The sequence below is a fragment of the Aotus nancymaae genome, unplaced genomic scaffold, assembly GCF_030222135.1.
Source record: "Aotus nancymaae isolate 86718 unplaced genomic scaffold, 86718_ANA_hifiasm-v0.15.2.pri h1tg000108l, whole genome shotgun sequence".
NCBI lineage: Eukaryota > Metazoa > Chordata > Mammalia > Primates > Aotidae > Aotus > Aotus nancymaae.
Genome location: NW_026988523.1, coordinates 1,106,227 through 1,131,485, shown reverse-complemented (window position 1 = coordinate 1,131,485; position 25,259 = coordinate 1,106,227). Strand labels below are relative to the sequence as shown.

The 25,259-nt window shown below is 47.7% G+C and overlaps 1 protein-coding gene across 3 annotated transcripts in view; it reads right to left on the bottom strand.

Moving 5' to 3' along the window:
- RCSD1 (RCSD domain containing 1) overlaps positions 1–25,259 on the bottom strand; it is a 75,929-nt gene that overhangs the window by 42,539 nt on the left and 8,131 nt on the right. For 2 of the 3 annotated variants that reach the window (XM_012444432.3, XM_012444433.3), the window contains exon 1: positions 18,320–18,358. The exons of the other annotated variant lie outside the window; for it this stretch is intronic. In XM_012444432.3, coding sequence (XP_012299855.2) covers positions 18,320–18,343 — 24 coding nt within the window. In that variant the 5' untranslated portion in view covers positions 18,344–18,358. Of the gene's footprint in view, positions 1–18,319; positions 18,359–25,259 lie in introns of those variants that run through there. 3 annotated transcript variants of the gene reach the window in all.

Sequence of the window (25,259 nt, the reverse complement as noted above, 5' to 3'; positions counted from 1 at the left end):
CCTGCAGGTGGGGTAGGGTCTTGTGGTTACCCAGGCCTGTGGTGTGAAGGGGGAATAAAGGGAAAGTCCTGAGTGCAGCTAGCCTCAGGGGTGTGGCCACAGTTTGAGGGCTGTGCCTGCCCCTGCAGGTCTAAATCTGATGGGGATCATTTCTCAAGTGAGGGCAGGGGCTCTCTGAGGCTTTGGTGGGTGAATGGCCTGAGTTGTTCTCCAGGGAACACAATGATCTAGGGAGTGGGATACAGGGTTAAGTCTCTGAGCAGACAAGCCCTGTCCTGCAAAGTTAGAAGGGAAGGTCCAGATGAGTCACCGCAAGAGCTGAGCAGCTGGGAGGCAGGGGAGGCCACTGACCCAGCAGTCAGAGGGGCAGCGTGAACTCACTGGCCCCATCATCTTCCGCTTCATCTGTGAGATAATGGGCTTGTAAAGATGCTTCCCAAGACCCTGCTGCTGGCTCACGCTTCATTTTTAACATAACATAAGAAGGAAATTGGGAAAACTTGGGTTATCTTTCTTATGTAGATGAAAATAGAGGTGGATAATGAATAACCTAATTAAGTTCAGGCAGAATCGGAACAAACTTTGCCAGGAAACTCAGGGGCGCCAAGCAAACCCAGCCCTCACTACCAGCCCCAACATCTACACACTCAGTTCTTCCAAGTAAAGAATCCCATCCCTCCTCCTCCTCCTCCTTCCTAAGAAGATTTTAGGAGTGGAAGTCCCTGCCTTTCTTAAATCAGGAATAAAATGCACAAAATATGATATGGTCCTTTTATTCCAAATTAGCAAGCCGGGGTCAGCCATTTTTTTTGGAAAGGAGAGTTTCAGGAAAGCAGATGGCATGGCTCAAATAGCCAAGGAAGTGTCCACAAGCAATTATAGAGGAAAGTGCGTGAAAAACTGGTAATGAAGAACAGTGACCGAGATGGTCAAGGATACAAGGCCAGAAGATGAAAGGGAAAAAGAAACGGGGAGACAGAAAGAGAAAGAGAGAAAAAAGAGAGAGCGAGAGAGCATGCATACACACACACACACACACACACACACGAGTGTGCTGCCTGCGCACCAGTGCTCCAATCCCCCCAGCACCCCAAGGACTGCTGCTACCTAGCTAGGGAAAAAATAACCTTCACTTTGGTTTTATCAGAGAAGTCATACAAAGAAGGAATTAAGATTTTGTTTCCTTCCCTGTTACTTTTTTGCCGTCTGCTACAAAAAGAGCACAGGCCCAGCCCCTTGGCCAGCTTGAGAGCCTCATGGTTCTGAAGCAGGAAGGGTCAAGGCAGGAAGCAGGGGCTCTAAGAATAGAATGGGTCATCTAGGGAAGCTTTTGGAGTAGATACAGACAGGGCTTTTCACTAATCCTCCAGGGTGAGTGACTGGGGCCCTCCTCTCTCCGGCAGCAGGATCCCAGGCTCTAAGCAGAGGTTAACATACAAGGTTGCTGCACAGATAAATCTGGGCATTATACTCCTCACGGGAAACCCAAGAAGGGTCCTGCTTATAGTAAGCACAGAAATATACTGGCTCCCCAGCCCCAGAAGCAATGCATGCGAGATCTAAGACACAAACACGTCCATCTTCTCTTGCTACACTCCCATCAGCATCTGTATTGTCCTCCACCAGACGCATGGGAAATCTCTCTTTGGATTTTGGCCGATCTGTTCCTTGTATAGTTATTTGGGCAGATGACTCACAAGATTTTATATACATTAATCGACAGTGGAACTGTGGACAGCCCAGGCAGTACTTTATCCCACCACCTCAGCACCTCCACATCTGCTTCCCAGTGGCCTCCAGGGAGCCCAGGATGGTGGCTGCTGTGGCTTTTGTAGGACAGGTGGCGCCGCTCTTAGTGGCTTCCAGCCCACTTCACCCAGAGAGGATCCAGGATTGCAAAAGGACCTTCTGGATCTCCACAGAAAGCAGAGAACAGAAACGGTGTTTATTTTCAACCCAGGGTCGGCATGGTGCTGGCAGTGAGGTCATACTGGCCCGTGCTGGTCTGTCTGCGATCAGCCTAACGTCCAAGCACAGGCTGGCACAGAAGATCCAGAACTCGGCCCTGAACTTGGGACTCCACAAGGGGAGGATGTGGTGTTGGAAATGCAAGTCCAGTCCTAGACCTGTCCTTCACAGCAGGGACGCTGGACAAGCTACCTGTCTTTTCTTGACTTCATTTTCTTCCTCTGTGAAATGGGGATGATTATCTACTACACAGCATCATTATGAAGATTAAGTGAAATAATGTGTATGGTAAGTGCCTTATAAACCAGTGTTTATTTAAAAATAAAGAAATCCCAATATGTATTATTCCTATTTTCAATGGATTTTACTTGGTTAGGGGCTGGCCCATGTTAGGGATAGAACCTGGTTGATCTTAAGTTAAGCAGGGACTTCTGTAGGTCCATAGTTGAAAGCAATGAGATTTAAGAAGAGTCAGCCTCTCTATAGAAGTCAGCTTCTCTAAACCTCATTTTGGTGTAGGCCAGAAGTTCCTGAAAAATAAGAAGCAATCAACCAAGAATTTGTTGGTCGGGGAGGAGCTTACAGAGAAATTAAGTATGATTCCTCTCCACTGAAGTTAACAGACCAGTTAGGGAAATATGAAACCAGGGTATATCAAATGCAAGAGTGAATTAAAGCCGGGCACGGTGGCTCACACCTGTAATCCCAGCACTTTGGGAGGCCAAGTCAGAAGGATTGCTTGAAGCCAGGACTTTGAGAACAGCCTGGACAACAAAATGAGACCCTATCTCTACCGAAAATAGAGACATTAGCCCAGCACGCTGGCATGCACCTGTAGTCTTAGGTATTTAAGAGGTATTCACGAGGCTGAGATGGAAGGATCACTTGAGCCCAGGACTTTAAAGCTACAGAGAGCTATGACTGCACTCCAGCCTGGACCACAGAGTGAGACCCTGTTCCAACTGTAGGGGACATGATTCATAGCCCAAGGAACAGCACAGGCTGTAAGTGTGGCTGTGGCTCTGGGCCCAGGAAGAAGTGGTGGGGTAAGGATAGGGGTCAGATATAATCAAAACGTGATCACAGACAGTGTTCTGGAGATGGAGTGTCTGATTGATACCTCCACTCTGCTCCTTATGTGACCTCTGGCAAGTGACAACTTCTGTCAGCATCAGGGGCCTCATCTCTAAAGTGAGGATAGGAACACTTAACGTCATAGGCTCATACAAGCATCAAACAAGAGAGCACATGTAAAGTGCTTGACACACAGCTTGGCACACAGACAAGCGCTCAACAAATGCAAGCTATTAAGCATGGAGCCAAGGTATTTGGAATCTATCCTGAAGGGGTAAATATGGTGAGGAGTTTAAGAGAAAACACTCGTCCTGGATTCTTACATGCAAACCAAGATTGCAAAAGAAAAGGCACAATGGCAGCCCCCACAGTGATGCAGACATCCTTTTGGAGAGAGAGTTGAATGTCCAGGGAAGGGTGAGTGACCTGGCTAAGACGGCAGGAAAAGACCCTGTAACCCTGGGAGGCCCTGGAACAGGGGCATGGCAAGTTCAGGGACATTCCACATCTATCCCACCAGAGAGAAGGGCAAAATATAGAAGAGAGCTGAGAAAATGGAAGGAACACTTCCATTTAAGGAGCAGATGGGGGAGGGGGCTGACAAGGGAGGAAAGAGATGACAGAAGCTAAGAGCTGGAGCTCGAAAAATTCCAGACTGGTATCAGCTACAAGATCTGGCCAGGGAATGGACACGTGGCCCAAGGGGAGCCTGTGATCACAGTTCCCAGCATGCTTTGCTAGATTCCCACGCCTGGCTCTGAGGTTCATGGCATTCTGAAGGCAAATTGAGATTACTTCGCTGAAATACAGGACGCAGCAGCAGAGTGTAGAGTGTGCCCAAAAGGGTGTTAAAATAAATGCTTCCCTTTTTAACTAAGGCAGAACTCCTAGAAGCTATTAAAATTTTAAAACCCCAGGAAACGAAAGCCTTCCTGACTATAAAGGAAAATGTAAAACTTATTTACATATAGAAATACTATCAAAGAAATAAAGAGAAAACTAGAGACCTGGAAAAGTATTCTAACACAGATGAAAATGAGGTAATGTCTGTTACATAAAGCACGCTCACATAATGACAGGAACAATAGATAACAAAGGAGATAAATAGGCAATTCATAGCAAGCAAATTCCGAAAGCCAATCAACTAAAAGATACTCAAACTCACCACAGTAGTTATCAGGAAAATGCAAGTTAAATTAACACTAAGATTTCTTATCATGCTTATCAGATGATGGGCGATGGGAAAAAGAGAGAGAGAGAAGAGAAGAAAAAATAGCAATTGCGGTTGGGGAAATGGGGCAAAGGAAACCTCATATATTGATGTATTGCCAGAGGAAATGTCACCTGTTACAGCCTTTTGGGAAAGTCATCTGACAACATCGATTAAATTAGATTACACAAACCCTTCAGCTCACCCTACTCTCCTGAGATTCTACCCCAAGGACATAAAAATGCCAGCGTACAGGACCACGGGGGCTAACCACAGTATTGTTTACAGCACCAAAACACAGGAGACAAAGTGAATACCACAAAAAGGGAAATGGTTTATGGTCCATCCACACAACAAGTCACTAGAAAACCGTCGAAAAGAATGAATTAGGCCGGACACTGGCTCATGCCTGTAACCACAGCAGTTTGGGAGGCCAAGGCTGGTGGATCATTTGAGGTCAGGAGTTTGAGACCAGCCTGGCCAACGTGGTGAAACCCCATCTCTACTAAAAAACAAAAACAAAGTTAGCCGGTCATGGTGGCAGGCGCCTGTAATCCCAGCTACTTGGGAGGCTGAGGCAGGAGAATTGTTTGAACTGGGAAGAGGAGGTTGCAGTGAGCCAAGATAATGCCACTGCACTCCAGTCTGGGCAACAGAGTGAGACTCTGTCTCAAAAAAAAAAAAAAAAGGAATAAATTGAAAAACTCTAAACTTCCAGGAAAAATTGTAAAGTGAGAATTGTAGGATGCGGAAAAGTTTATATAATATGATACCAGTTTTATCAATCAACAACCAAAACGCTTACCCCTTATGTGTATCTCTATGTACACATATGTGCACAATGTATATGTAATTATTTATATAGTTATGTGAATACAAAGTATCCTACAGAAGGGTGTATATGAAGTTTCTGGAGAATGGACACAGGGAGGTGAGCTGATCTGGGGGGAAGCAAACCAGATCAGCCGGGGAAGTAAAGCACTGCTGCGTAAAGCCAGTGTGTTCCATACCATCTCAGTTACGTAAAACCGTGGGGAGCCAGGTGTGGTGTGCACGCCTGTAGTCCCAGTTACTTGGGAGGCTGAGGTGGGAGGATCACTTGAACCTGAGAGCTTGAGGCTGCAGTGAGCTAGGATCACACCACTGCACTCCAGCCTGGGTGACAGAGTGAGACCCTGTCTCTAAAAAATTAAAATAAAATCATGTGCACGTGTATGTATGTGTGCATGAGTAAATGACAACTGATTTTATAGGGCTGTCCATGATATACTTTCAAGGGAAAGAAAGCAAGTTGTCAAGATATATGATATGGAAAAATCAAATAAAAAAATGTTTAGTGCTGAAATGAGAATGTTAAGCTCTGCTCTCCAAATCCTTTGGGAACATCTGATTTGAGTACTCAACCCTACCGTGAGCTGTCAGTCTTCCCAGAACATCAAAACCAAGTTCTGGGTGTCTGAGGACTAGGCACATATGCCCAGAGGGGAGAGGAGGAAGGAGGTGAAGTTACCAATAATCCCATAAGGATATTTTGTTACTAAATTTAAATGTACGCACCTTGAAGCTGTTTTTAGGAAGTATGAGGCTTATGAAAATTTAGGTCAATTTGCCCCATTTGTAGCCAGCACTAAATATATTTTTAAAACGCTGTCCCTTTGCTATTAGCAACTGCTCTCTGCTCAAGGAAATGATCAATCTGAATCCAAAATGGGCCCTGTCATCTCAGCACATACTCTTAGAAAACCCAAATCACAAGACAACCACCAGAGTATTGCCGGAGACCAAAGGCTTCCTGCTCTCCTGATCTCCGCGTTTGTACCTCTTATCAGCTGGTATTAAGAGAGGGTGACTGGTGGGGGGCACAGAGCAGGTTATGCCGCGGTGGCGTATTCCCTTCACCTTGCCAGAGCGGGTTTGGGATGGCGCATGCAGGTCATAGCAGGGAGACTTTTTGGAAATCTCAGGAACAAAGCTGATCGTGGGAATACAGGTGATTTCCTTTAGGCCCCACACCCCTGGTTTTCTGTAGGTCTTGGACAATTCAGCATAGATTCATCTATATCCCTGGTGATAAAAAGACTGTATCTCCAGGGAGTCACGTATTCACCAGTTTCGGAAAACAAAGACGAAACGAAACAGGAGGACGGGATCGACATCTGTAGATCGAGTGCTTACTGTGTGCAGGGCACATCACAGACGTTGGCTTACTTAATCCTCTTACTAGCCCTATTAGGTAAATATTATTGTATTATCAGTCTCATCTCACAGGGAAGTGTAGAGAGAGAGTGGCTTTCCCAACCACGGTCACATGCTGGCACAGCGAAGTTGGGTTCAAAATGTGTCCCAGTCTGACTTTAACGAGACACAGCTATCCTCCCTTCTGTGAACTCCTTTCTCTTCTATGTCAGTGATGTAAATTCTGAACAGGAACTCCTATTCTGAGACTGCAGCTTGGCTTGGGAGCAATGACTCCCTTCAGAGCAGAGGGAAAAGGGAGAGCTTCCCAATGTGTAAGACCCATTTTCACCCTAGGCCTCCCTCTCCCATCACTCAGAGGAGGCGTTGCTAACTCCGGTGCCTTTAGACGGCGGGCAGGCAATGTAAGTGACTATGTGGAAGGCTTCCTGTCTTGACCCTAACCAAATGAATGGAGCTGCTGTTCCTCAGCTCCAGCCCACTGTCTGCCCGTGTCACATTAGGTCATTTTTCGAAAGATCATTCAAGGCCCAGCAAATGATCTGATTTTTCAAAAGAAGATTAAGATCCAAATGAAGTGTAATCTGTTGATTTTAAACATTAGCTCAATTAAAAAAAAAAAAAGAAGAAGAACCTTAGTCGCGGAGAAAATGTCTGCCTGCTACATTTTATCCCAATAAAAGCGTTTCGTTTACCTGAGCAGGAGGTATCTCTTGGTTTAATATATTAATTTCTTTTTAATTATTATATGCATATCGTTATACCGTTGTCGTTAATATGAAATAATATCAAAGGTATCATTACCTCCTCACTGAATTCTAGGGAGGATTATGACATAGAACTCGAGACAGGATGAAAAGACCTGGGTTCAAGTCCTCCACCTGTGCCTCCACAGCTACTCAACCCTTGAACCATCCTGAGCCGCAGTTTCTTAAATGAGTACAGAATACCCACCTCACAGAATGTCTGTGAGAGTTTTAAAACATAGGCTGTGTAATTAAAATATTTAATAAATATTTGTTCTGTTGCTTCCAAAAGACAGATGTGAGGCTCCATAAATCCATGTATACTGTAAACAGATACATTTAGAGAGATTATGTTGTTTAACTGATAGTTTCTTCACTTTATGAAAGGATTTCCCATCATGGGCTTCTCTGGTGCAAGGATAACATGGTGTTTTTCCCGAAGTTTTTGTTTATGTATAACATTTTTTCTTGCCTAAATGAACAAGCATTCGGCCTTTTCTATAGCGAAGGCATCCTCACCTGTTGTCTAAGGCTGTCATCAACGGTTGGGTTGGGAGAGTTGTCTTATGTATGAGAAGGAAAGAAGCTTCTACTGCAGCTGCCGAGCAGCAGCTAGGAGCTCAGCGAGTACAGAGTACTGCTGGAGACCGAAGGCTTCCTGCCCTCCTAGTCTCCACTTTTGTACCTCTCATCGGCTGGTATTAAGAGAGAGCCTTGCCTTGTACCCAGCGTGACTGGTGGGGGGCACGGAGCAGGTTATGCAGCAGTGGCGTATTCCCTTCACCTTGCCCAGGGCAGGTTTGGGATGGCACATGCAGGCCATAGCAGGGAGACTTTTTGGAAATCTCAGGAACAAAGCTGATTATGTCACAAGCTCTGTGCTTTCTGACAGGAAACACCTGTAGATGGCAGGAAACTAGAGGAATTAAAAATATCTCCCTGATCCCTAAAAAATAAATAAAAGAGGAGAGGAAAATGGTCTCTTTTATTCATGGGGAAAACAAACAAAGCGGTATCTGGTTTGAGCCATTTCCTCCCTGCAAAGCACACCCCTCCTGTGGGCCACCCTCCCCAGGCAGAGACAGGCCTGGACCAGATGTTTAATAAGCTATCTGGATGCCTAAAGGTGATCATCAGTGAGGGTCTTGGGGCAGGTTCCAAGTGTCCAAGCTTCAAATTTCTTTTGCAGGAGGGAGGTTTGGGGAAGTTGAGCTCATTTCCTTCAGGAGAGGTGCAGCCTCCATCCAGCTTCGGAAATGAGAGGCCCATGTGCTCTTCTCCACAGTCTTCCCAATCTCAGGAAGTCAGTCCCTGGGAGCCATGAAGAGCAGCAGTGACAGGTCCATCTGGAGAAGACATGACGACCAGGTCTGCAGGACCCAGCTGAACTCAAGAGCAGCTTTGGGGATGGCAATCCGGTAACGTCAGATTCTGTCTCCCCTGCCTTCTCACATCCAGTAGGTCACTAAGCCTAGTCCTGTCTTCCATACATACTTTTCTGGTCTAGACTCTTCATCCTCACTGTAGTTCCTGAGCTTTAGGCAGCCATTATCTCTGTCTTGACTGTGGGGAGAGGTTATGGCTACCTAACTCATTTCTTTTTTTTAATGTATGAGAGGTTCTCATATTGCCCAGCTTGGCATTGAACTCGTAGCCTCACCTCCTCAAGCGCCAGGACATCTGGCCGGAGCCACCGCGGCTCCCATACCTAACTCATTTCTTTCTGCTCTCCTCCCTCTTGTCTGTTCTCCCCTCACCTGCTCACATAACTGTTCTCAAATACAGGCCTCGTCATGGCTTTTCTCTATTTATATACTACCTACTAAATAATCAAAACATCTTAGTAGAGAATGTAAGACCCCTGTCAATCTCTCCTTCCTGAAAGGTAACTGTGGAGGCTAACATAGCACTGTATCGACCTGCTTAACTCTGGTTACAGGAGTTCTTCTGAGACTTCCAGTTTAAGTATTGTTCCTTGCAAAAGAGCACAAACTTACTATAAATCCTGCCCTTAGATACAATCAACCTTGATAAGCTTCTACTGACTGAAATCCTGCCCTTAGATCAAATTCCTACCCATTCCCTCGGAAGCACGTGTACCCTTTCCCTATGGTGTATAATCCCTGTCTGAGGGGTAATGGTGCAGAGATCTTCCTGTCTTGCAGCCACCGAACACCATACTTCCGCCCATAAGTTCTCTGATAAAATCACCCACCAATAGCAAGCTGGACTTCTTTGGTTACTCAGCTCCTTCTGCATTTGAGGGTCACTTTGCATATATGGCCCTTTCACCAAATAGTGACACTTCCTCAATAATTGCCAACACTTATTAAACATCTACGATGTGCCGAATACCATGCTTAGTGCTTAAGGAAGAGTATCTCATTTGATCCTCAAAACCACCTTTAGAACCAGCCAGGTATTATGATCCTTATGCTGTGGGTGGTGGAATTGGAGCTCAGAGAAGCAAGATGATTTGGCCAAGGTGACAGAGCTGCAGTGGAGCTGGGGTTTCAACCCTGGCAGTCGAATTCCAGGCCCCTGCTCTTCCCACCAGGGACTTCCTGCTGCCTTCTGAACCTATAATGCGTTTTCCTGCCTCTGTGTCTCCAGATGCTGTTCTTCTACCTCAGATGCCTTGATCCTTACTCCCTTCGTCTAGACAGCTCTTCTTCCTCATCCAAGACCCAGCTCCTTCCTGCCTTCTTTAAGAAGCCTTTATGGACCTCTCCCCTGGGTTACGTCATCACAGCCACTCCATGCAATTCTCTCTCAAAGCACTTCCCATGCTACATTGAACTGTCTGTCCCTCTAACAGAGTGTAATCCCTCCTTGAATGTGGGTACCATAGCCTTTACCTTGACATCCCCATATTCCTAGCAGAATGGCCAGCACCTAATAGGTATGCAATATTTGTGGATTTAAAGATATCAGCCATTAGATACAGACTGAGGCTGTCTTCTGGATCAAGTAACTGGGCTACTGTGCCTGGGGGGAGGGTCTCTATCTGTTAAATAAGACTAGCAGTCTGCTCAGTTCCTCAGGTGTGGAAATTTTAGAAACTCTCCCCACATGACTCTAACAGGCATCCAGGGTTGAGAACCATTGCTTTCATCCAAAGCAGATTTTGCGGAGGCAAGGGCTGCCAGGCCAGGGCAGAGGCTTGCTAAGGAAAGTTACACAACGTGTTTATACATGTGAAATCTGTGTAAAATAAACACCAGAAAGCAACGAAAGGGATAAACTTCCAAAGCGTGGGAGAAAATCCCAACCCAAAGTTATCGTTTAGAAAGACACATGACATTGACGGTCACTAATAAAATGCAAAGGAACTCTAAGGTATCGTTGCGCTACTGTGAGATGGGCAGAAGTATGTAAGAGATAAAAGGCTGCCAGGATTATGGCAAAAATTGTTCCCTTAAGAACTGCTGTTAGCATTACACATGGATTAATTCTACTCTGTTTTGAGACAACAATCTGCAACTTGTTCTATTTTTAGAATATATGCTAAGAAAATAAAGGAGAAGAATGCAGTTTATTCAAAATTGTCTGCAGCAGTGGCGTGACATAAAGGTGAAAAATTAGAAGCCATCTAAATACTAAATTCTGAAGACTAGTTGAAGTAAATTATGGAGCCTAATAAAACACTATGGTCCCATTAAAAATGATGGATATCCAACATTCCTCACACATGGAGACGTGTGTAAAACAATAAAACGGCTGAAAAAGTCCCCCGTGCTTTGTGCCCCGGGATGAGTCACATAAGAGCAAATCGGTACAAATTCACAGAGACTGGAAGTGCGTTTGAAAGGAGAGGCAAAAAAGGTACTGTACTGTTCATTAGCTTTGAAGTTGTTCGAATTTCTCGTAACTAGAAAATAATATTTAGAAAATGTGTGTTCTCTGCTGGGGCAGTGACCGCTGGTCTGTCTCGAGGGAGCAGCGGGCCTGGGTCCAGCTGCCAACTGCTTGTGTCTTTACCTAGGCCTCTGGCTGAAAATACACTCAAGTATCTGGGCCCGGTGAGGTTTCATCTTTAAAGGGCCCAGTTCCTTTTAAACTTAAATGCTCTCTAGGCCAGATGCTAAGAGGGGAATCATGGCTCCAGGAGGAATAAAAAGTGAACAGAGGCTGGGCACGGTGGCTCATGCCTGTAATCCCAGCACTTTGGGAGGCCAAGGCAGGCAGATCACCTGAGGCCAGGAGTTTGAGAGCAGCCTGGTTAATATGGCGAAACCCCATCTCTACTAAAAATAAAAAAATTAGCCGGGCATGGTGGTGCACGCCTTTAATCCCAGCTACTCAGGAGGCTGAGGCCGGATAATTTCTTGAACCCGGGAGGCAGCGGTTGCGATGAGCCGAGATCATGCCACTGCACTCCAGCCTGAGTGACAGAGCGAGACTCTGTCTCAAAAAAAAAAAAAAAAAAGAACAGAGGCAGGAGCCGGGCTGAGGGAACCTCCTCCCATCTCAGGCCTGGAAGCAGGGCTTCCAACCTCCTGTGGGAAAACTGCTGACTGTTTGGGTGAGAAGAAACATCTGAGCCTAACCCCCAGATAATGGTGGATGTTGGGGAGGAACGCAGCCCCCCTCAGGAACAGCAGGCAGAATCCCTATCAGAGGCTCATCCTTCCCTGCTCCCTGCCATGCTTCCCCTGTATCTGCCCCCTCTTCTCTCTCTCGCAGGATGGCAGGGAAGAGGCAGGGAGGTGTTGCAGATAGAGGGACCAGCAGGAACAACAGGCTGAGAAGGCAGAAGGGGCTGGAAGACACCTGGTCACAGTCCACAGCATTGCACTCTGTGTTAGAAAGGAGTGACACGAATTTATCGACCCAGAAGGAGGTGGCGTGAAGAAAGCTGTGCCCAGGTGGGCGTGTGAGGAGAGCTGCACAGCAACAGTGCCAGCACAGAATGCAGTGTGCCCTGGTGCCTGGCACGCTCTTTCTAGGATGTGGCCCGGGGACAGGCATGGAGGGAAAGGTGGGGCCCGGAACTCCAGCACAGATCTGGTGTTCAGAGCCCACGGCCTTCCGTGGTTGGGAGTGGTGACCTCTGCCATGACTTTTCCATTCTCACCCACAGCTGGAAGTGAGGCTCTAGGCTGGAGGCATTGTCCCGGGCTGAACTGCCTCCTGAAACTCCCATGTTGAAACCCTAACCCCTAATACTGCAGAATGAGACTGTATTTGGAGGTAGGGCCTTCACAGAGGAAATGAAGTTAAAATAAGGTCATTCCGATAGGCCTTAGTCCCACTGACTGGTGTCCTCGTGAGAAGAGATGAAGACACAGACACGCACAGAGGGAAGACCACGTGAAGGCACAGGGAGAAAATGGAGAGAGGCCTCGGAGGGAGCAGCCCGCTGACACCTCCACCTCACATTTCTAGCCTTTAGAATCGCAAGGCAATAAAGTTCTGCTGAGTAAGCCATCAGTCCATGGCACCTTGTTGCAGCAGCCCTAGCGACCTAATAAAGGCATTGAACTTGGCCTCGGGGAAGGTGCTTCTGGGGCTGCCCCCTTCTCATCCCCTCTCACCCCATCGTACCATATGCCCACTCCTCTCACCCCTCTCCCAACCGCATTGCCAACCTCGCACAAGCAGAGCCATCGGCTCCACTCCCTGATCTATGCTTAATTGGTGCCTTTGTTTCTAAAATTCAAAATATTTAACTGGACCGAGGACAGTCCCTATAGCTCCCGGACTTTGGCCTTGGCTGTGGCTGGAACAGAGGAGCTCTTGGCTGAAGGGATGGGCAGCGGTCCTTCTGGTCAGAGAGGACGTCTTCCCTCATCACGCAGGCCTCCTGGTAGGCCTCTGGGGTACCAAGCCAGAGCTGGACCCAAACGCTCAAGAGTCAGGAAATCCTGCCCACCCCCTGGCTGGTGGCTTCAAACACAGCCTCTGCTTCTGAGTGAGTGGTCTGGGCCTGACCCAACCTGACCTCTCATCTGTAACGGCTGCTCAGAGCTTCAAAGGGAAGATACAAGAAGCGGAAGCAGAGGCTGGAGGGGAGGTGAACGCCCACAGCTTGACCCTGCCCCCCACCCAACACACACACACATACAGGCTCCAGAGCACCTGCTTCTCTTTGAGGGACGAAGCTATTTCCAGAGATTTCCCCGTGTTTTCTAAAACACCGCGGAGACAACACCTTGCATCTGTGGGGTCTTTTATACTCTTTCCAAATCCTTGACTCTGAATTCATTATCTCTTTTAGTCTCCCAACAAGCCGGGCAGGGATGAGATAACCATCCCAGCGAGCCCCCAAATCTTGTGCCATTGATTCAAGATACCACAGCAATTTAGTGATGGGATTTGGTCCAGATCCTCAAACTCCTGTTGGCCACTCTGCGTAGCTTCCTCCTGCGATGTGTTAACACTTGCTTGGTCCCCCTCTGGCGCACACATGGACACACACACTGTGCATGTTTACAGCTGCCCCCGAGGCACAGGTGAGCTGTTTATTATTATGGACACAAGGTAAGACACCTAGGCCCTGGTCTGTCTGTCCTTTAAATGTTATGCCTGCATCCAGGCATCCCCAGGAACACACAGATGCCTTGGAACAATGCCGTCCCCTCCCTTAGTCCTCAGCTAGGCCTTAGAAAATTCTTGTCCCTGTGAGGAAGGGCCCTCCTCTTAGACTCCCTTCTCTGTCTCTGCCTTCACAGTCCCTTCTGAAGCCTAGCTCTCCTGGTCTGGTGGCCGGATGAATGACCAGCCTCCAAAGGGCCTCATGCCGTGCTCTTTCCAATCCACTCCTTGAGCCACAGCCAGAACCAACTGCCTGAAATTCAAGTCTGGTTTTGTAACTTTCTGCCCCTCATCACGCTGAGAATGAAACAAGTGGTGAGGCCATGCTGTGGTTTTTGAGAGCTGTAACACCCCATAATATCGTCAGCCACACCAAATACATACTCCGTTTTAGGTGATACAATAACAGTCTCAAGGCTAGCCCCTTGGACTCTCCCCTTGCAATTAGGCTGTAGAAACGCCTTCTGTGTAGAAATCCTGCAAACTCCATCCTGAAGAGGCTCTCAAGGTCATGCCTGGCTAACTCAATTTGGCTGGAGCCCACACACTGTCCTCTTTCATGCTACTGCCTCCAGCTTGAACACCATCCTCCTCGCCCTTCAACTATCCATTCCCTCCTTGTCCTTCTGGATTGAGCTCAGGCTTGGCTGCCTTTAAGAAGCCTTTTTTTCCCCCAGCCCCTCCCCACTCTGGGCAAGATACTCAGATCTGTGTTCTGAGCACAGATCTCTTAGAATACTTCTTAACTAAATTGTTTCAATCACTTGTTATCATTCTGTCCTACTAGACTGCAAGCTCCCTGAGGGCAGGATCCAAGTTTTATTACCTTTTGTGTCCAGCACAGTGGGTACTTATTAAATATTTATTAAGCAAGTGAGTAAGTGATTGCTTCTCCTCCCTAACCCAGACTGCTCTTGCTCAGGACTCCAAGGGATTTCCTAGAGGACAAGCTCACCACTCCCTTGAGGCCAGCCCAAACCCTCAGGTGTTCTGCTTCCATCCCTGACTGGTGGGTGAGATTCTTTTTGTCCTGGTGACCCCAGGCTCACAGTTGCCCACACCCTGTCACTGGTATGTAACTTCCCCCTAGCTGTAGCTGCTCCAGCAGGAACTACTATGTGATTGCTTCATTTCCAGGGGGTCCACACCCCTTTCCTGTGCTCCCCTCCTGTCCTCTCCCTGCTGGTGGAGGGGGAACCACAGGACTTGATAGAATGCACTGGGAGGAAAGGGCTCTTTGCTAACAGGCTTAGTGGATTGCTCTCACCTCACGTCCGCACCCTGGCAATTGTGCGCACCAGGTACATACAGTGAGTCTTTGCAAAAGGAAGGAAGTCCAGAGCCAATCTGGCAACGCTCGTCAAGAGACATTCGTATCCTTTGAACCTAATAATTCCACTCATGGGAATTGCATCCAGAGAAATAACTCAAAAGAAGAAAAAGGCTACATGTACTGTTTATAGCTATGTTATTTATAATAAGGAGAAAGTAAAAGCGAATGTCATGTTCCAAAATAGAAAAATGATTGAATAATTATGATATATTTGTAAAACAGGGTGTCATGAAGACATTTACAATGAAAATATAACTATATGGAACAAGAATACGGACCTGGAAATAATGTTTAGAGAAAAGATAGCGTACAGAGTTGTATATACACTGATTACAATTACGTAAGAATTATGGATTTGGTTAAAACTAATAAAGATGTGAAAATTGGAAGTAGTTACATTATGCAGGATTGTCTTTTTCTTCCAACTTTAAAAAATAATGAAAGGGATATAAGTGAGGATTTCACGGAAACAAAAAAAAAAAAAAAAAAAAGGAAAGAAAATAGTTGTGTTAAGATGATGAATTTCAAATCTTAAAATATTTAAGATTAGCTCAATTTTAACAAACTAATATTTTAAAGCACAGTGACTAGAAACTAAAGAAAATATCCTGAACAAAGTCCTAGGGTTTTCTAGAAAAAAAATTTTATTGGTGTGGTCTTACCAGTGTTTTATTTTATTTTTGGGACAGGGTCTTACTCTGTCGCCCAGGCTGGAGTACAGTGGTGTGATCACAGCTCACTACAGCCTCCATCTCCCAGTCTCAAGCAATCCTCCTGCCTCAGCCTCCTGAATAGCTGGAACTACAGGTGTACCTCCATGCACTGGTATTATTTATTTATTTATTCATTTATTTATTGATTTTAGAGATGATGAGTTCTCACTGTGTTGCCTAAGCTGGTCTCGAACTCCTGAGCTCAAGCAATCCTCCTGCCTCAGCCTCCTGAATAGTTGGGACTACAGGTGCACCACCACGCACTGGTAATTTTTTTTTTTAGCAATAGGGTCTCACTACATTGTCCAGGCTGGTCTTGAACTTCTGGGCTCAAGTAGTCCACCCTACTTCAGCCTCCAAAGTGCTGGGATTATAGGTGTGAGTCACTGCACACGCCCCCTTGTTTTACAAATAAGAACATGCCTCATGCAGGTCTTTCCAATGCATGGCTATGGGTTATAAATTATTTGCTGTGGAACCTGCAGCCTGATTAACACTAAAAGCACTTAAAGACATGTGCCCAATAGACAAGTAATTCTGTTGCCTCTACCCCTTTCTCTCTTTTTTTTTTTTTTGGAAATGGAGTTTCACTCTTGTTGCCCAGGCTAGAGTTCAATGATGTGATCTTGTTCACTGCAACTTCTGCCTCCCGGGTTCAAGCAATTCTCCTGCCTCAGCCTCCCAAGTAGCTGGGATTACAGGCATGTGCCACTACGCCCAGCTAACTTTTGTATTTTCAGTAGAGACGAGGTTTCACCATGTTGGTCAGGCTGGTCTCGAACTCCTGACCTCAGGTGATCTATCCTCCTTGGCCTCCCAAAGTGCTGAGATTACAAGAGTGAGCCTCGGCGCCAGCCTCTACTCCCTTCTCTACCTGGCTGCCACTACCCTAGCTTTCGGGTTATGCCCCGGAAATTCTGAGGATCCTGTTTCTCCCGAGGCCTCCATTCCCTGAGCTTGAGAAAGAGCTCTATAGAAAAGAGTGTCACACAAAGGAGAGTCCTGGGGAGGACGCCTGGCCAGGATTAGAAACTCAAGCATCAGGACAAATAGCTAATGCATGTTGGGCTTAAAACCCAGATGACGGGTTGATAGATGCAGCAAAGCACCACGGCACACATATACCTATACCTGCACACATGTATCCCAGAACTCAAAGTATATAAAAATAAAAACAAAGAAACTCTAAGTCTTATACAAAATTGAGTCTTTCTACATGTTCTTCTTCTATTTTTTTTTAAAAGTGTTAGTTATGGTCAGCTACAACCCCCGAGCCCCCTTTCCCTGTGCTTAGTCTTCCTGGCGTTCCTCAAATGTGAGGGCTGTCCCGAGCTGTCCTTGAGCTTCTCTCCTCATAGCTGCCGCTGCCACCCAGGCCTGCGGGACCACTGCTGCACCGATGACCACCCAGCTGTGCCGATGACCACCCAACTGCGCCGATGACCACCCAGCTGCGCCGATGACCACCCAACTGCACCGATGACCACCCAGCTGCGCCGATGACCACCCGACTGCGCCGATGACCACCCAGCTGCGCCGATGACCACCCAGCTGCGCCGATGACCACCCAGCTGCGCCGATGACCACCCGACTGCGCCGATGACCACCCAACTGCACCGATGACCACCCAACTGCACCGATGACCACCCAGCTGCGCCGATGACCACCCAACTGCGCCGATGACCACCCAGCTGCGCCAATGACCACCCAGCTGCGCCGATGACCACCCGACTGCGCCGATGACCACCCAACTGCACCGATGACCACCCAGCTGCACCGATGACCACCCAACTGCACCGATGACCACCCAACTGCACCGATGACCACCCAGCTGCACCGATGACCACCCAACTGCGCCGATGACCACCCAACTGCGCCGATGACCACCCAGCTGCACCGATGACCACCCGACTGCGCCGATGACCACCCGGCTGCGCCGATGACCACCCAGGCCTGCGGGACCACTGCTGCACCGATGACCACCCAGCTGCGCCGATGACCACCCAGCTGCGCCTCGGCCCAACGCCCTCCAAACTCCACGGCTGAATTTCCAACGTGGTGTCCTGCCAATGCCTCAACCAAAACTCAGCCTCTTCCGCACTCCCAACGGGTAACATTCTCCGTGTTCCTAGATGGAAACCGCGGTCGTTCTGGCGGCTTTCTCTCTAACCCCCGCCCCCGTGACAGCCTGCAACGAAACACCAAATCTGCACCGTGGATTCTTCCCGCGGTTTGTTTCGCAGCTTCATTGCCTTTCCGTTCTCAAGGCCACCTCTCACCGGTGCCCTGGCCTCTCAACCGGTGTTCCAGCCTCTAGATTAATTAAGGGCCCTCCAGCGCTCCTTGCATCCTGGGAGCCCCGCTCTGCAAGGACCTTCATTACGGGCTGGGGGAAGCGGGCAGCATCAGTGCTGACTCCCCAGTGTGTGCACCATCTCACTGCATTCGGTCCTTCCAGCCGGGTCCACCGCCCCCTCCCCACCCGCTGTGCGCACACACGTGGGCTGAGAGGTCCTCCACCCGGGTCACTCAGGGCACTCACGGTTTCCCGGCGGGCGTCATTCATCTCTTCTCCTCATCACACCACCCTCCCCTTCTTTGCCCCTTCATTATCACCACCTGTTTAAAAAATTCTTCCTAGTTTTTGGTGGCCATTCTGATGTCACCCTCTCCCAAGAAGCCTTCTTCAATTGCACAAGTTGAGAATGTTCTTTCCCTGTGAAATTCCCCAGCCTCGTGGTCTCGTTGCTTACATAACACTTCAGCATATCCTGTGCCCTGCTTTATCTGGGGACACATCTTATCTCTTGGCACCGCCACTACTGACCCTTCAGCGTCTTGAGATGCTGTCTGTATTGTACTCCCTCCAGGAATCCAGACAGCAGCTCTCATACAGTAAATATTTGTGGCATAAATGCATGCGTACTTCCAAGCCAGGTCTGTCTATGCTGGTGCATGAAATTTTCCTAAAGCTGAGCAGAGGATTTGACATTCATCCCTGTTTAATTTTATGATGTTAGTTTTGGCCCAGTATCCCATCCTATATAAATCATTTTGAACTGGAGTATGTCACGTAGCATATTAACTATCCCAGTTGTGGGTCATCTGGATTCTTTCTATTTTTCATCCAAGTCATTAACAAAAATGTTTAACAATCAGGGCCAAGGATAGAGTCCTGTGGCCTGCCACTGGAGACTTTCTTCAGGAAAGACCTGGGGTCCTTAATCAAAATACTCTGGGCAAGGTAGTTCAACCTGCACTGAACGCGCCTTGCCGAAAATCCTTTGTGATACGAGTAATGTGACCACATGAGAAATCCGAATACGCTTGTTGGCACAGGAAAGCACTCAACTCCTTAAGCCCAGTCAGAAAGATCAGGACTGATGTCAGCTTAGACAGGGAGAGGGGCTCTGGTTTGAACGCTTAGCCTCTTACTGTCTAATCCCTGCAGCTGTTTTAGCAGTCTCCGAATCCCACCCTGTTCAGCTCCCTAGCAGGGGCCTCCACACAGAGGTGTGAAAGGTAAGGAATTGTCAGGGTACAGGTAACCCAGGTGTGTGAGGGAGGAAGTGGAAGGGAAGCTCCACTCCACACTGACCTCCTTCCGGTTCCTACCTCCTCGCTTCACTGATCTACCAGGTGAACACACAAAATACACCTGCCATCTGCTCTCCTTCCCTCCCTTTCTTTGAAATGTATTTCCTTTTTCCTTCCTTCCTTCCTTTTTTTTTCAGAGTTTCATTCTTGTTGCCCAGGCTGGAGTGCAATGGCACAATCTCAGCTCATGCAACCTCTGCCTTTGGGGTTCAAGTGATTCTCCTGCCTCAGCCTCCCAAGTAGGTGGGATTACAGGAGCATGCCACCACACCCAACCAATTTTGTATTTTTAGTAGAGACACGGTTTCTCCATGTTGATCAGGCTGGTCTCAAACTCCTGACCTCAGGTGATCCGCCGGCCTTGGCCTCCCAAAGAGCTGGGATTACAGGTGTGAGCCACCGCACTTGGCTGAAATGTATTTCTTGAGCCAAGGAGACTCCCTTCCTCTTGCAGGTCTTGGCTGCTCATGAGCCTGATGCTTGGATTTGCTATTCTATGCCCAAGGCTCCCCTAGTCTCCCAGGTTCTAGTCGGGATTTATGTGGGACACTGTTCCAGCGTTGCCCCCAAGACCCAGCCTCCTACAGAAGTCCAGAGAGCTTTGCCAGCAGAGTTTTACATGCAGGATGCAGTAACCACCCGTCTGTCAAACTCTCAGGCTGGAGGAGAACTTGAGATGTCGTCCATCCCGTGTCCCGGTCAGAGCTGCGCCAAAAGCACAGGAGGCGGGGCTCTTCTAAATGATAATAAAGTCTCCTTCCCTAATCCATAAACAATTACATCACACCTAGTGTGTGCCAGGCACACACTATTACACACCATTATATACAACCATTACACACCATTGACTCATTTACACCTCACAACAACCCATCAGGTAGGTGTTATCATTATTTCCATTTTACAAATGGAAAATCCAAGGCACGGAGAGGTCACAAGCTAGTAAAAGGCAAAGTGAAAACTCAAACCCAGCCATATGGCTGTCTGTGCTCCTAACCCTTAAGTCCCTGCACTGCTCCCCGTGTGGCATATGAAGCCTGCATTCCTGGATCTCCTCACAGGGTGCCAGGAACATACATTATGCTCATCATAGGTTGTTGGGACCTAGGATGGGGATTAGCAGAGCTTACAGTTTAGCTGAGGAGACAGGGGAAAGTACTTTGAAAAGGAAGTGTGGTCGAAGTGTAAAGTATTTTCCCTATTACTGTTGCACAGCTCAGAACCTCTTTTATGCTATAAAAAGCCTCTTGTCCTATATCGGAAAGGTTCATTTTGCTCATATTCGCCAATGTCACTCTTTGGCCTCCCTTCACCACCTTCCACTGGCAGAGAGCACCAGTGCTTTCTTACAGAAGACACACTCAAGTTGTTACAATTTTTTTACAATATCACTTTACTAAATACTAATAACGTCACCACCATGCATTTGTGAATAATCGAACGTTTCAAGGTACTTTCCTAAGATATTTATTACATGCATAATCTTACTTCCTTTTCAAAATAGCCCTAGAAGGTAGGTAAAGCAGGTACCCGTTTTACAGAGCGGGGAGCTGAGCAGGATCCTGAGGCTGGTAACTGACCCTGAACCTAAAACCCAGGATTGAGAGTCTTTCTCTGCACAGCATCCCCCTTGATCTATTACAGATTCAATAATCAGGCAAAGACAGCCTTAAGGGAACAGAGGGCAGTCTGTTGCTACCATTTCTTCAAATTCTACTGCCCAATTCCAATGTTACTTGCAGGCTGACTTTCACTAACTCCTTCCTTAGGGACGAAAGGCAGGGCTTATGTACAAGGCTTATGGGAAAGAATGGTGATTCTAAGTGTTATGTAACTATATGTAGAAAAAAGGCATAGATTTCCTTTCACCAAGGGGGAGTACATTCCAGTCAAAAGGTGTGTGGAGAATTCCATGCTACTCACATAGCAACAAAGACTTCCACCTCCCAGGAGCCACCTGGCTGTAAGCTGCAACTCCTGATGGCATGGTCCATGGAACTGGCTGTTCCAGGACTAAGAGGCTTGAGAAACATTCTAAACAGATCCCCTTAATAGCCCAGGTTTGTATTTCTCTGATATATTTCCCTGCATGTCTGCACTTCCAGCTTCTCCTTCAAACCTTCCTGCCTCTTTTAACCACCCCCAAAGCACGAAGAACAGTTGACATCATTGAAAACATTATTTGTGCTTGTGAAGCAGTTTTCATTTCAATCTGCAAGAACATCTCCGACCACAAAAGCTGTGTAAGACTCAAGTGAATGAGCCCTGAGTGGTGCAGAGAAACGCTTTCTCCCTGGGTCTTCCCCTGCTTGTCATCCTGAAAGACACAGTCTTACTTCTAGACATAGCTCAAAGAACCTCTGCTCTGTGAAGGCTTCTAAGACTCCACCACTAACAACATTCGTGAAGTCCTTCTAGCTCTCATCATTTGGAGGCCATGGGAGGATGGTCCTTCCTGCCCCTGTGGTTAAGTGGAGCCATGTGGATAGTTATGAACCTTCTAAGAGAGAGCATTTAATGGCCCGTGCAAGTCCTCCAGAACTTTCCGTCATGACAACCGGCAAAGGGGTAGCTGCTCCCACTGCTTAGGTGTCAGAAGGAGAACAAACAGTGACCCCGAGCAGAGCCCCCAGCCAACCCTCAATGGACTTGGAACGTGGGTGAAAAGTAAACCTTTGCACGTTCAGCCATGAAGACCGTGGCCAGCAACACTGGCCTGTCTTGTTACTTTTGCAACAGGACTGTTTACTCACTGCCTTTTCAGAACCAATCACATTGTTTTATAATTATTTCTTTCATTTCTGTCCCCTCTTTACCTTCAAACTGTAATGGATCTTGACGGCAAGGATTGTGTCTTATTAATTCACATTTAGTAGCTGCTTGGTATATATCTTTTTGTTTTTGTTTTGTTTTGTTTGTTTGAGATGGAGTCTTGCTCTGTTGCCCAGGCTGGAGTGCAGTGGGGCGATCTCGGCTCACTGCAACCTCTGTCTCCTGGGTTCAAGCGAGTCTTCTGCCTCGGCCTCCTGAGTAGCTAGGACTACAGGCACATGCCACCACACCTGGCTAATTTTTGTATTTGTGGTAGACACGGGGTTTCACCATATTGGCCAGGCTGGTCTCAAACTCCTGACCTTGTGATCCACCCACCTTGGCCTCCCAAAGTGCTGGGATTACAGGCATGAGCCACTGCACCCAGCCTAGTATGTGTCTTTAAATAAATGAATGAAGGGATGAATGAAAGTATAAGATATTTGAGAACAGGGTTTTATAATCTTGCTAGGCATGGTCCTTTACAATGGTGGTGGTGAGCCTAGATAATCTTGAGTGGCCCTTCCCAGGCTGCTTACACCATAGTTATCTCCCTGAAAAGGGACCAGATGAGTGGGGGTGATCCTCATGGCTTCATGGAAATGCTCCATAGTATCCTGGAGACAGACTTCCTGTCCCAACTGCAGCTCTCTGAACAGAGAATTATAGCTGAGACTCAGGCCACTAGGGGTATGGATGACAGAGGTGGTATCAGGCTACCTAAAAGGTAGGAGATTAGTCACACAACAGGTGTCCATGAATATTCATTTGCACCTAAGGTACTAGTGGGGGCTGTTGGGGGGGTGGTCATAATATAGCTTGACACTAACCCCGGATTCACCCCAACAATCCCCAAGTCCTTTACCTCTACATAGATAGCAGATTGCCTGCTATAGTAGGGTGAATGGTGACCCCCTAAAAGATATGATCACTTCCTGGATAGTCACGGTGGCTCATGCCTGTAATCCCAACACGTTGGGAGGCTGTGGTGGAAGGATCACTTGAGCCCAAGAGTTCAAGACCAGCCTGGGCAACACAGGGAGACCTTGTCTCTACTGAAAATATAAAAATAAGCTGGGTGTGGTGGTGCACGCCTATAGTCCCAGCTACTCAGGAGGATGAGGTGAGAGGATCATTAAGCCCTGGAAGACGGAGGCTGCAGTGAGCCATGACTGTGCCACGGCACTCCAGCCTGGGCGACAGAGCAAGACCCTGACTTGCGAAAAAATAAACAAACAAACACGAGATGTGATCACTTCCTAATCCCTGGAACCTGTGAATGTTACCTTATGTGGAAAAAGTCTTAGCAGAGGTAGTTATCAATTTGGAGATGAAGAAATCATCCTGGATTATCAACGTAGGTCCTAATCCAATGACAGAGGTCCTTATAAGAGACACACAGAGGAGAAGTCACGGCAAACATGAGACGAAGCCTGCAGGGACGTGGCCACAAGTCACGGAAGCTGGTAACCACCAGGAACCAAAAGACACATGTAATGGAGCCGCCCCTCGAGCCTTAGTAGGGAATGAGGTCCTCCTGACACCCTGCTTTTAGACATCTGGCCTTGAGAACCATGAAAAAAGACGTCGCTGTTGGTTTGAGCCACCCAGTTTGTGGTAATCTGTTAGGGCAGCCCTCGCAAACTCTCACATCTGCCAGCTCCACGGGCTTCAGATTCTCCATCTGGGCAGCACTTCTGCACCCTATAGCAGCCTGCAGCACCAGGCATCTCTCTGGGTCTCCCATTCGTTTCCCCAGGAAAACAAGGATTTGGAATCACGTTGTTCTTCTCCTCTGCAGTACTTAAATTCAGGTCTTTGTGAGGGGATTCAGGCATGACTGGACAACAGGGGCCAAGGGACTCCCCCAGAAAGACCCCTAAGGGCGTCGGAGAAAGGAAGCCTAGTAGAACAAGGCGTACGGCTGCGGCGGGGGTGGCTGGGCCCTCCTAGCCTCAGCTCTGGGTCTCTTGGCATTTGTTCAAACAGTGAGAATAAAAACAGCTCTTCTCCCCAGCAACCCTATCCCCACAGACAGTGGTGCTTGCTAGGGAAGACCTGGAGGGCTGAGCAGCGCTGTGTGGAGGACTCAGAGAGCCAAGAAGGCAATACGCAGAAACGAGAAGCCAAAAAAGTCATCACGAGTGCTTGGTGTGCTGGGAGTCAGAGGACCTTGTTCAACTCTGACTTCGTTACGAACCGACTTTAAGTATGACCATTGATAAATCACGTATGTTCGGTTTCCTCATCTTTAACATGAAGAGGATGGAAATTGCTAAGGCTCTTTCTTGCTTTTAAAACTCCAAAGTCCTAAAAATGAATGTGGAAAAATCTTCCTGTGTTGCCTTAGGTGTGGGCACCAGTTTCACCCAGAGACACAACTAGAGCCTTTGAGAAGTCTTTTAGCTGTGCAGAGGAGGGCTCAGAGTAAATCCCCGTCAGGCCTTACACTTGCCAGGCCTTGAGCTGGCTGGCCTCCACCGTGGCCTGGCCCGAGCTAGAGGAAGACCGGCCAGGCTGAGGGGCATGTGGTCTCCCTGAGAGCCCACGTAGGTGCTGTGGGGGAAGCCGGAGCTTCTCCAGAGCAAAAGGAAGAACACGGGCCACAGGACCCCACCAGATAGGGTAGGTTCAAATGTTAGAAGGTAGACCCTGGGCACATTAGTTAAGCATCTCAAAGCCTCAGCATCCTTTCCTAGAAGACTGACATAATACGACTTTATGAAGATTAAAAAAGATACATTTGTGCACAGCATCTATATATAGCAGGCGTTCAACAAGTGGCAGTAATTACTATGACAACAGGCTGCAGGTCTCTCCCACACTGACACTGGTGCGACTACTCAGGAAGGAATTTCCCATGATTCACCCGAACACATCTCTAAAGCATGACAAGCCAGAAACCTGAGGCCTGGGAATGTGCTTCAGAGATGGAGGTCAGGGTGGGGGGCCCAGCAGGGTGGGAAAAGTGTACACGTAGCTCACGCGTTGGGAATGAACTATTAAAGGCAGAGGTTCTAGCGAGGAGGCTCAGAGGAGGCCCAAAGCCTGCTGTGGCACATGGTGAGATGCAG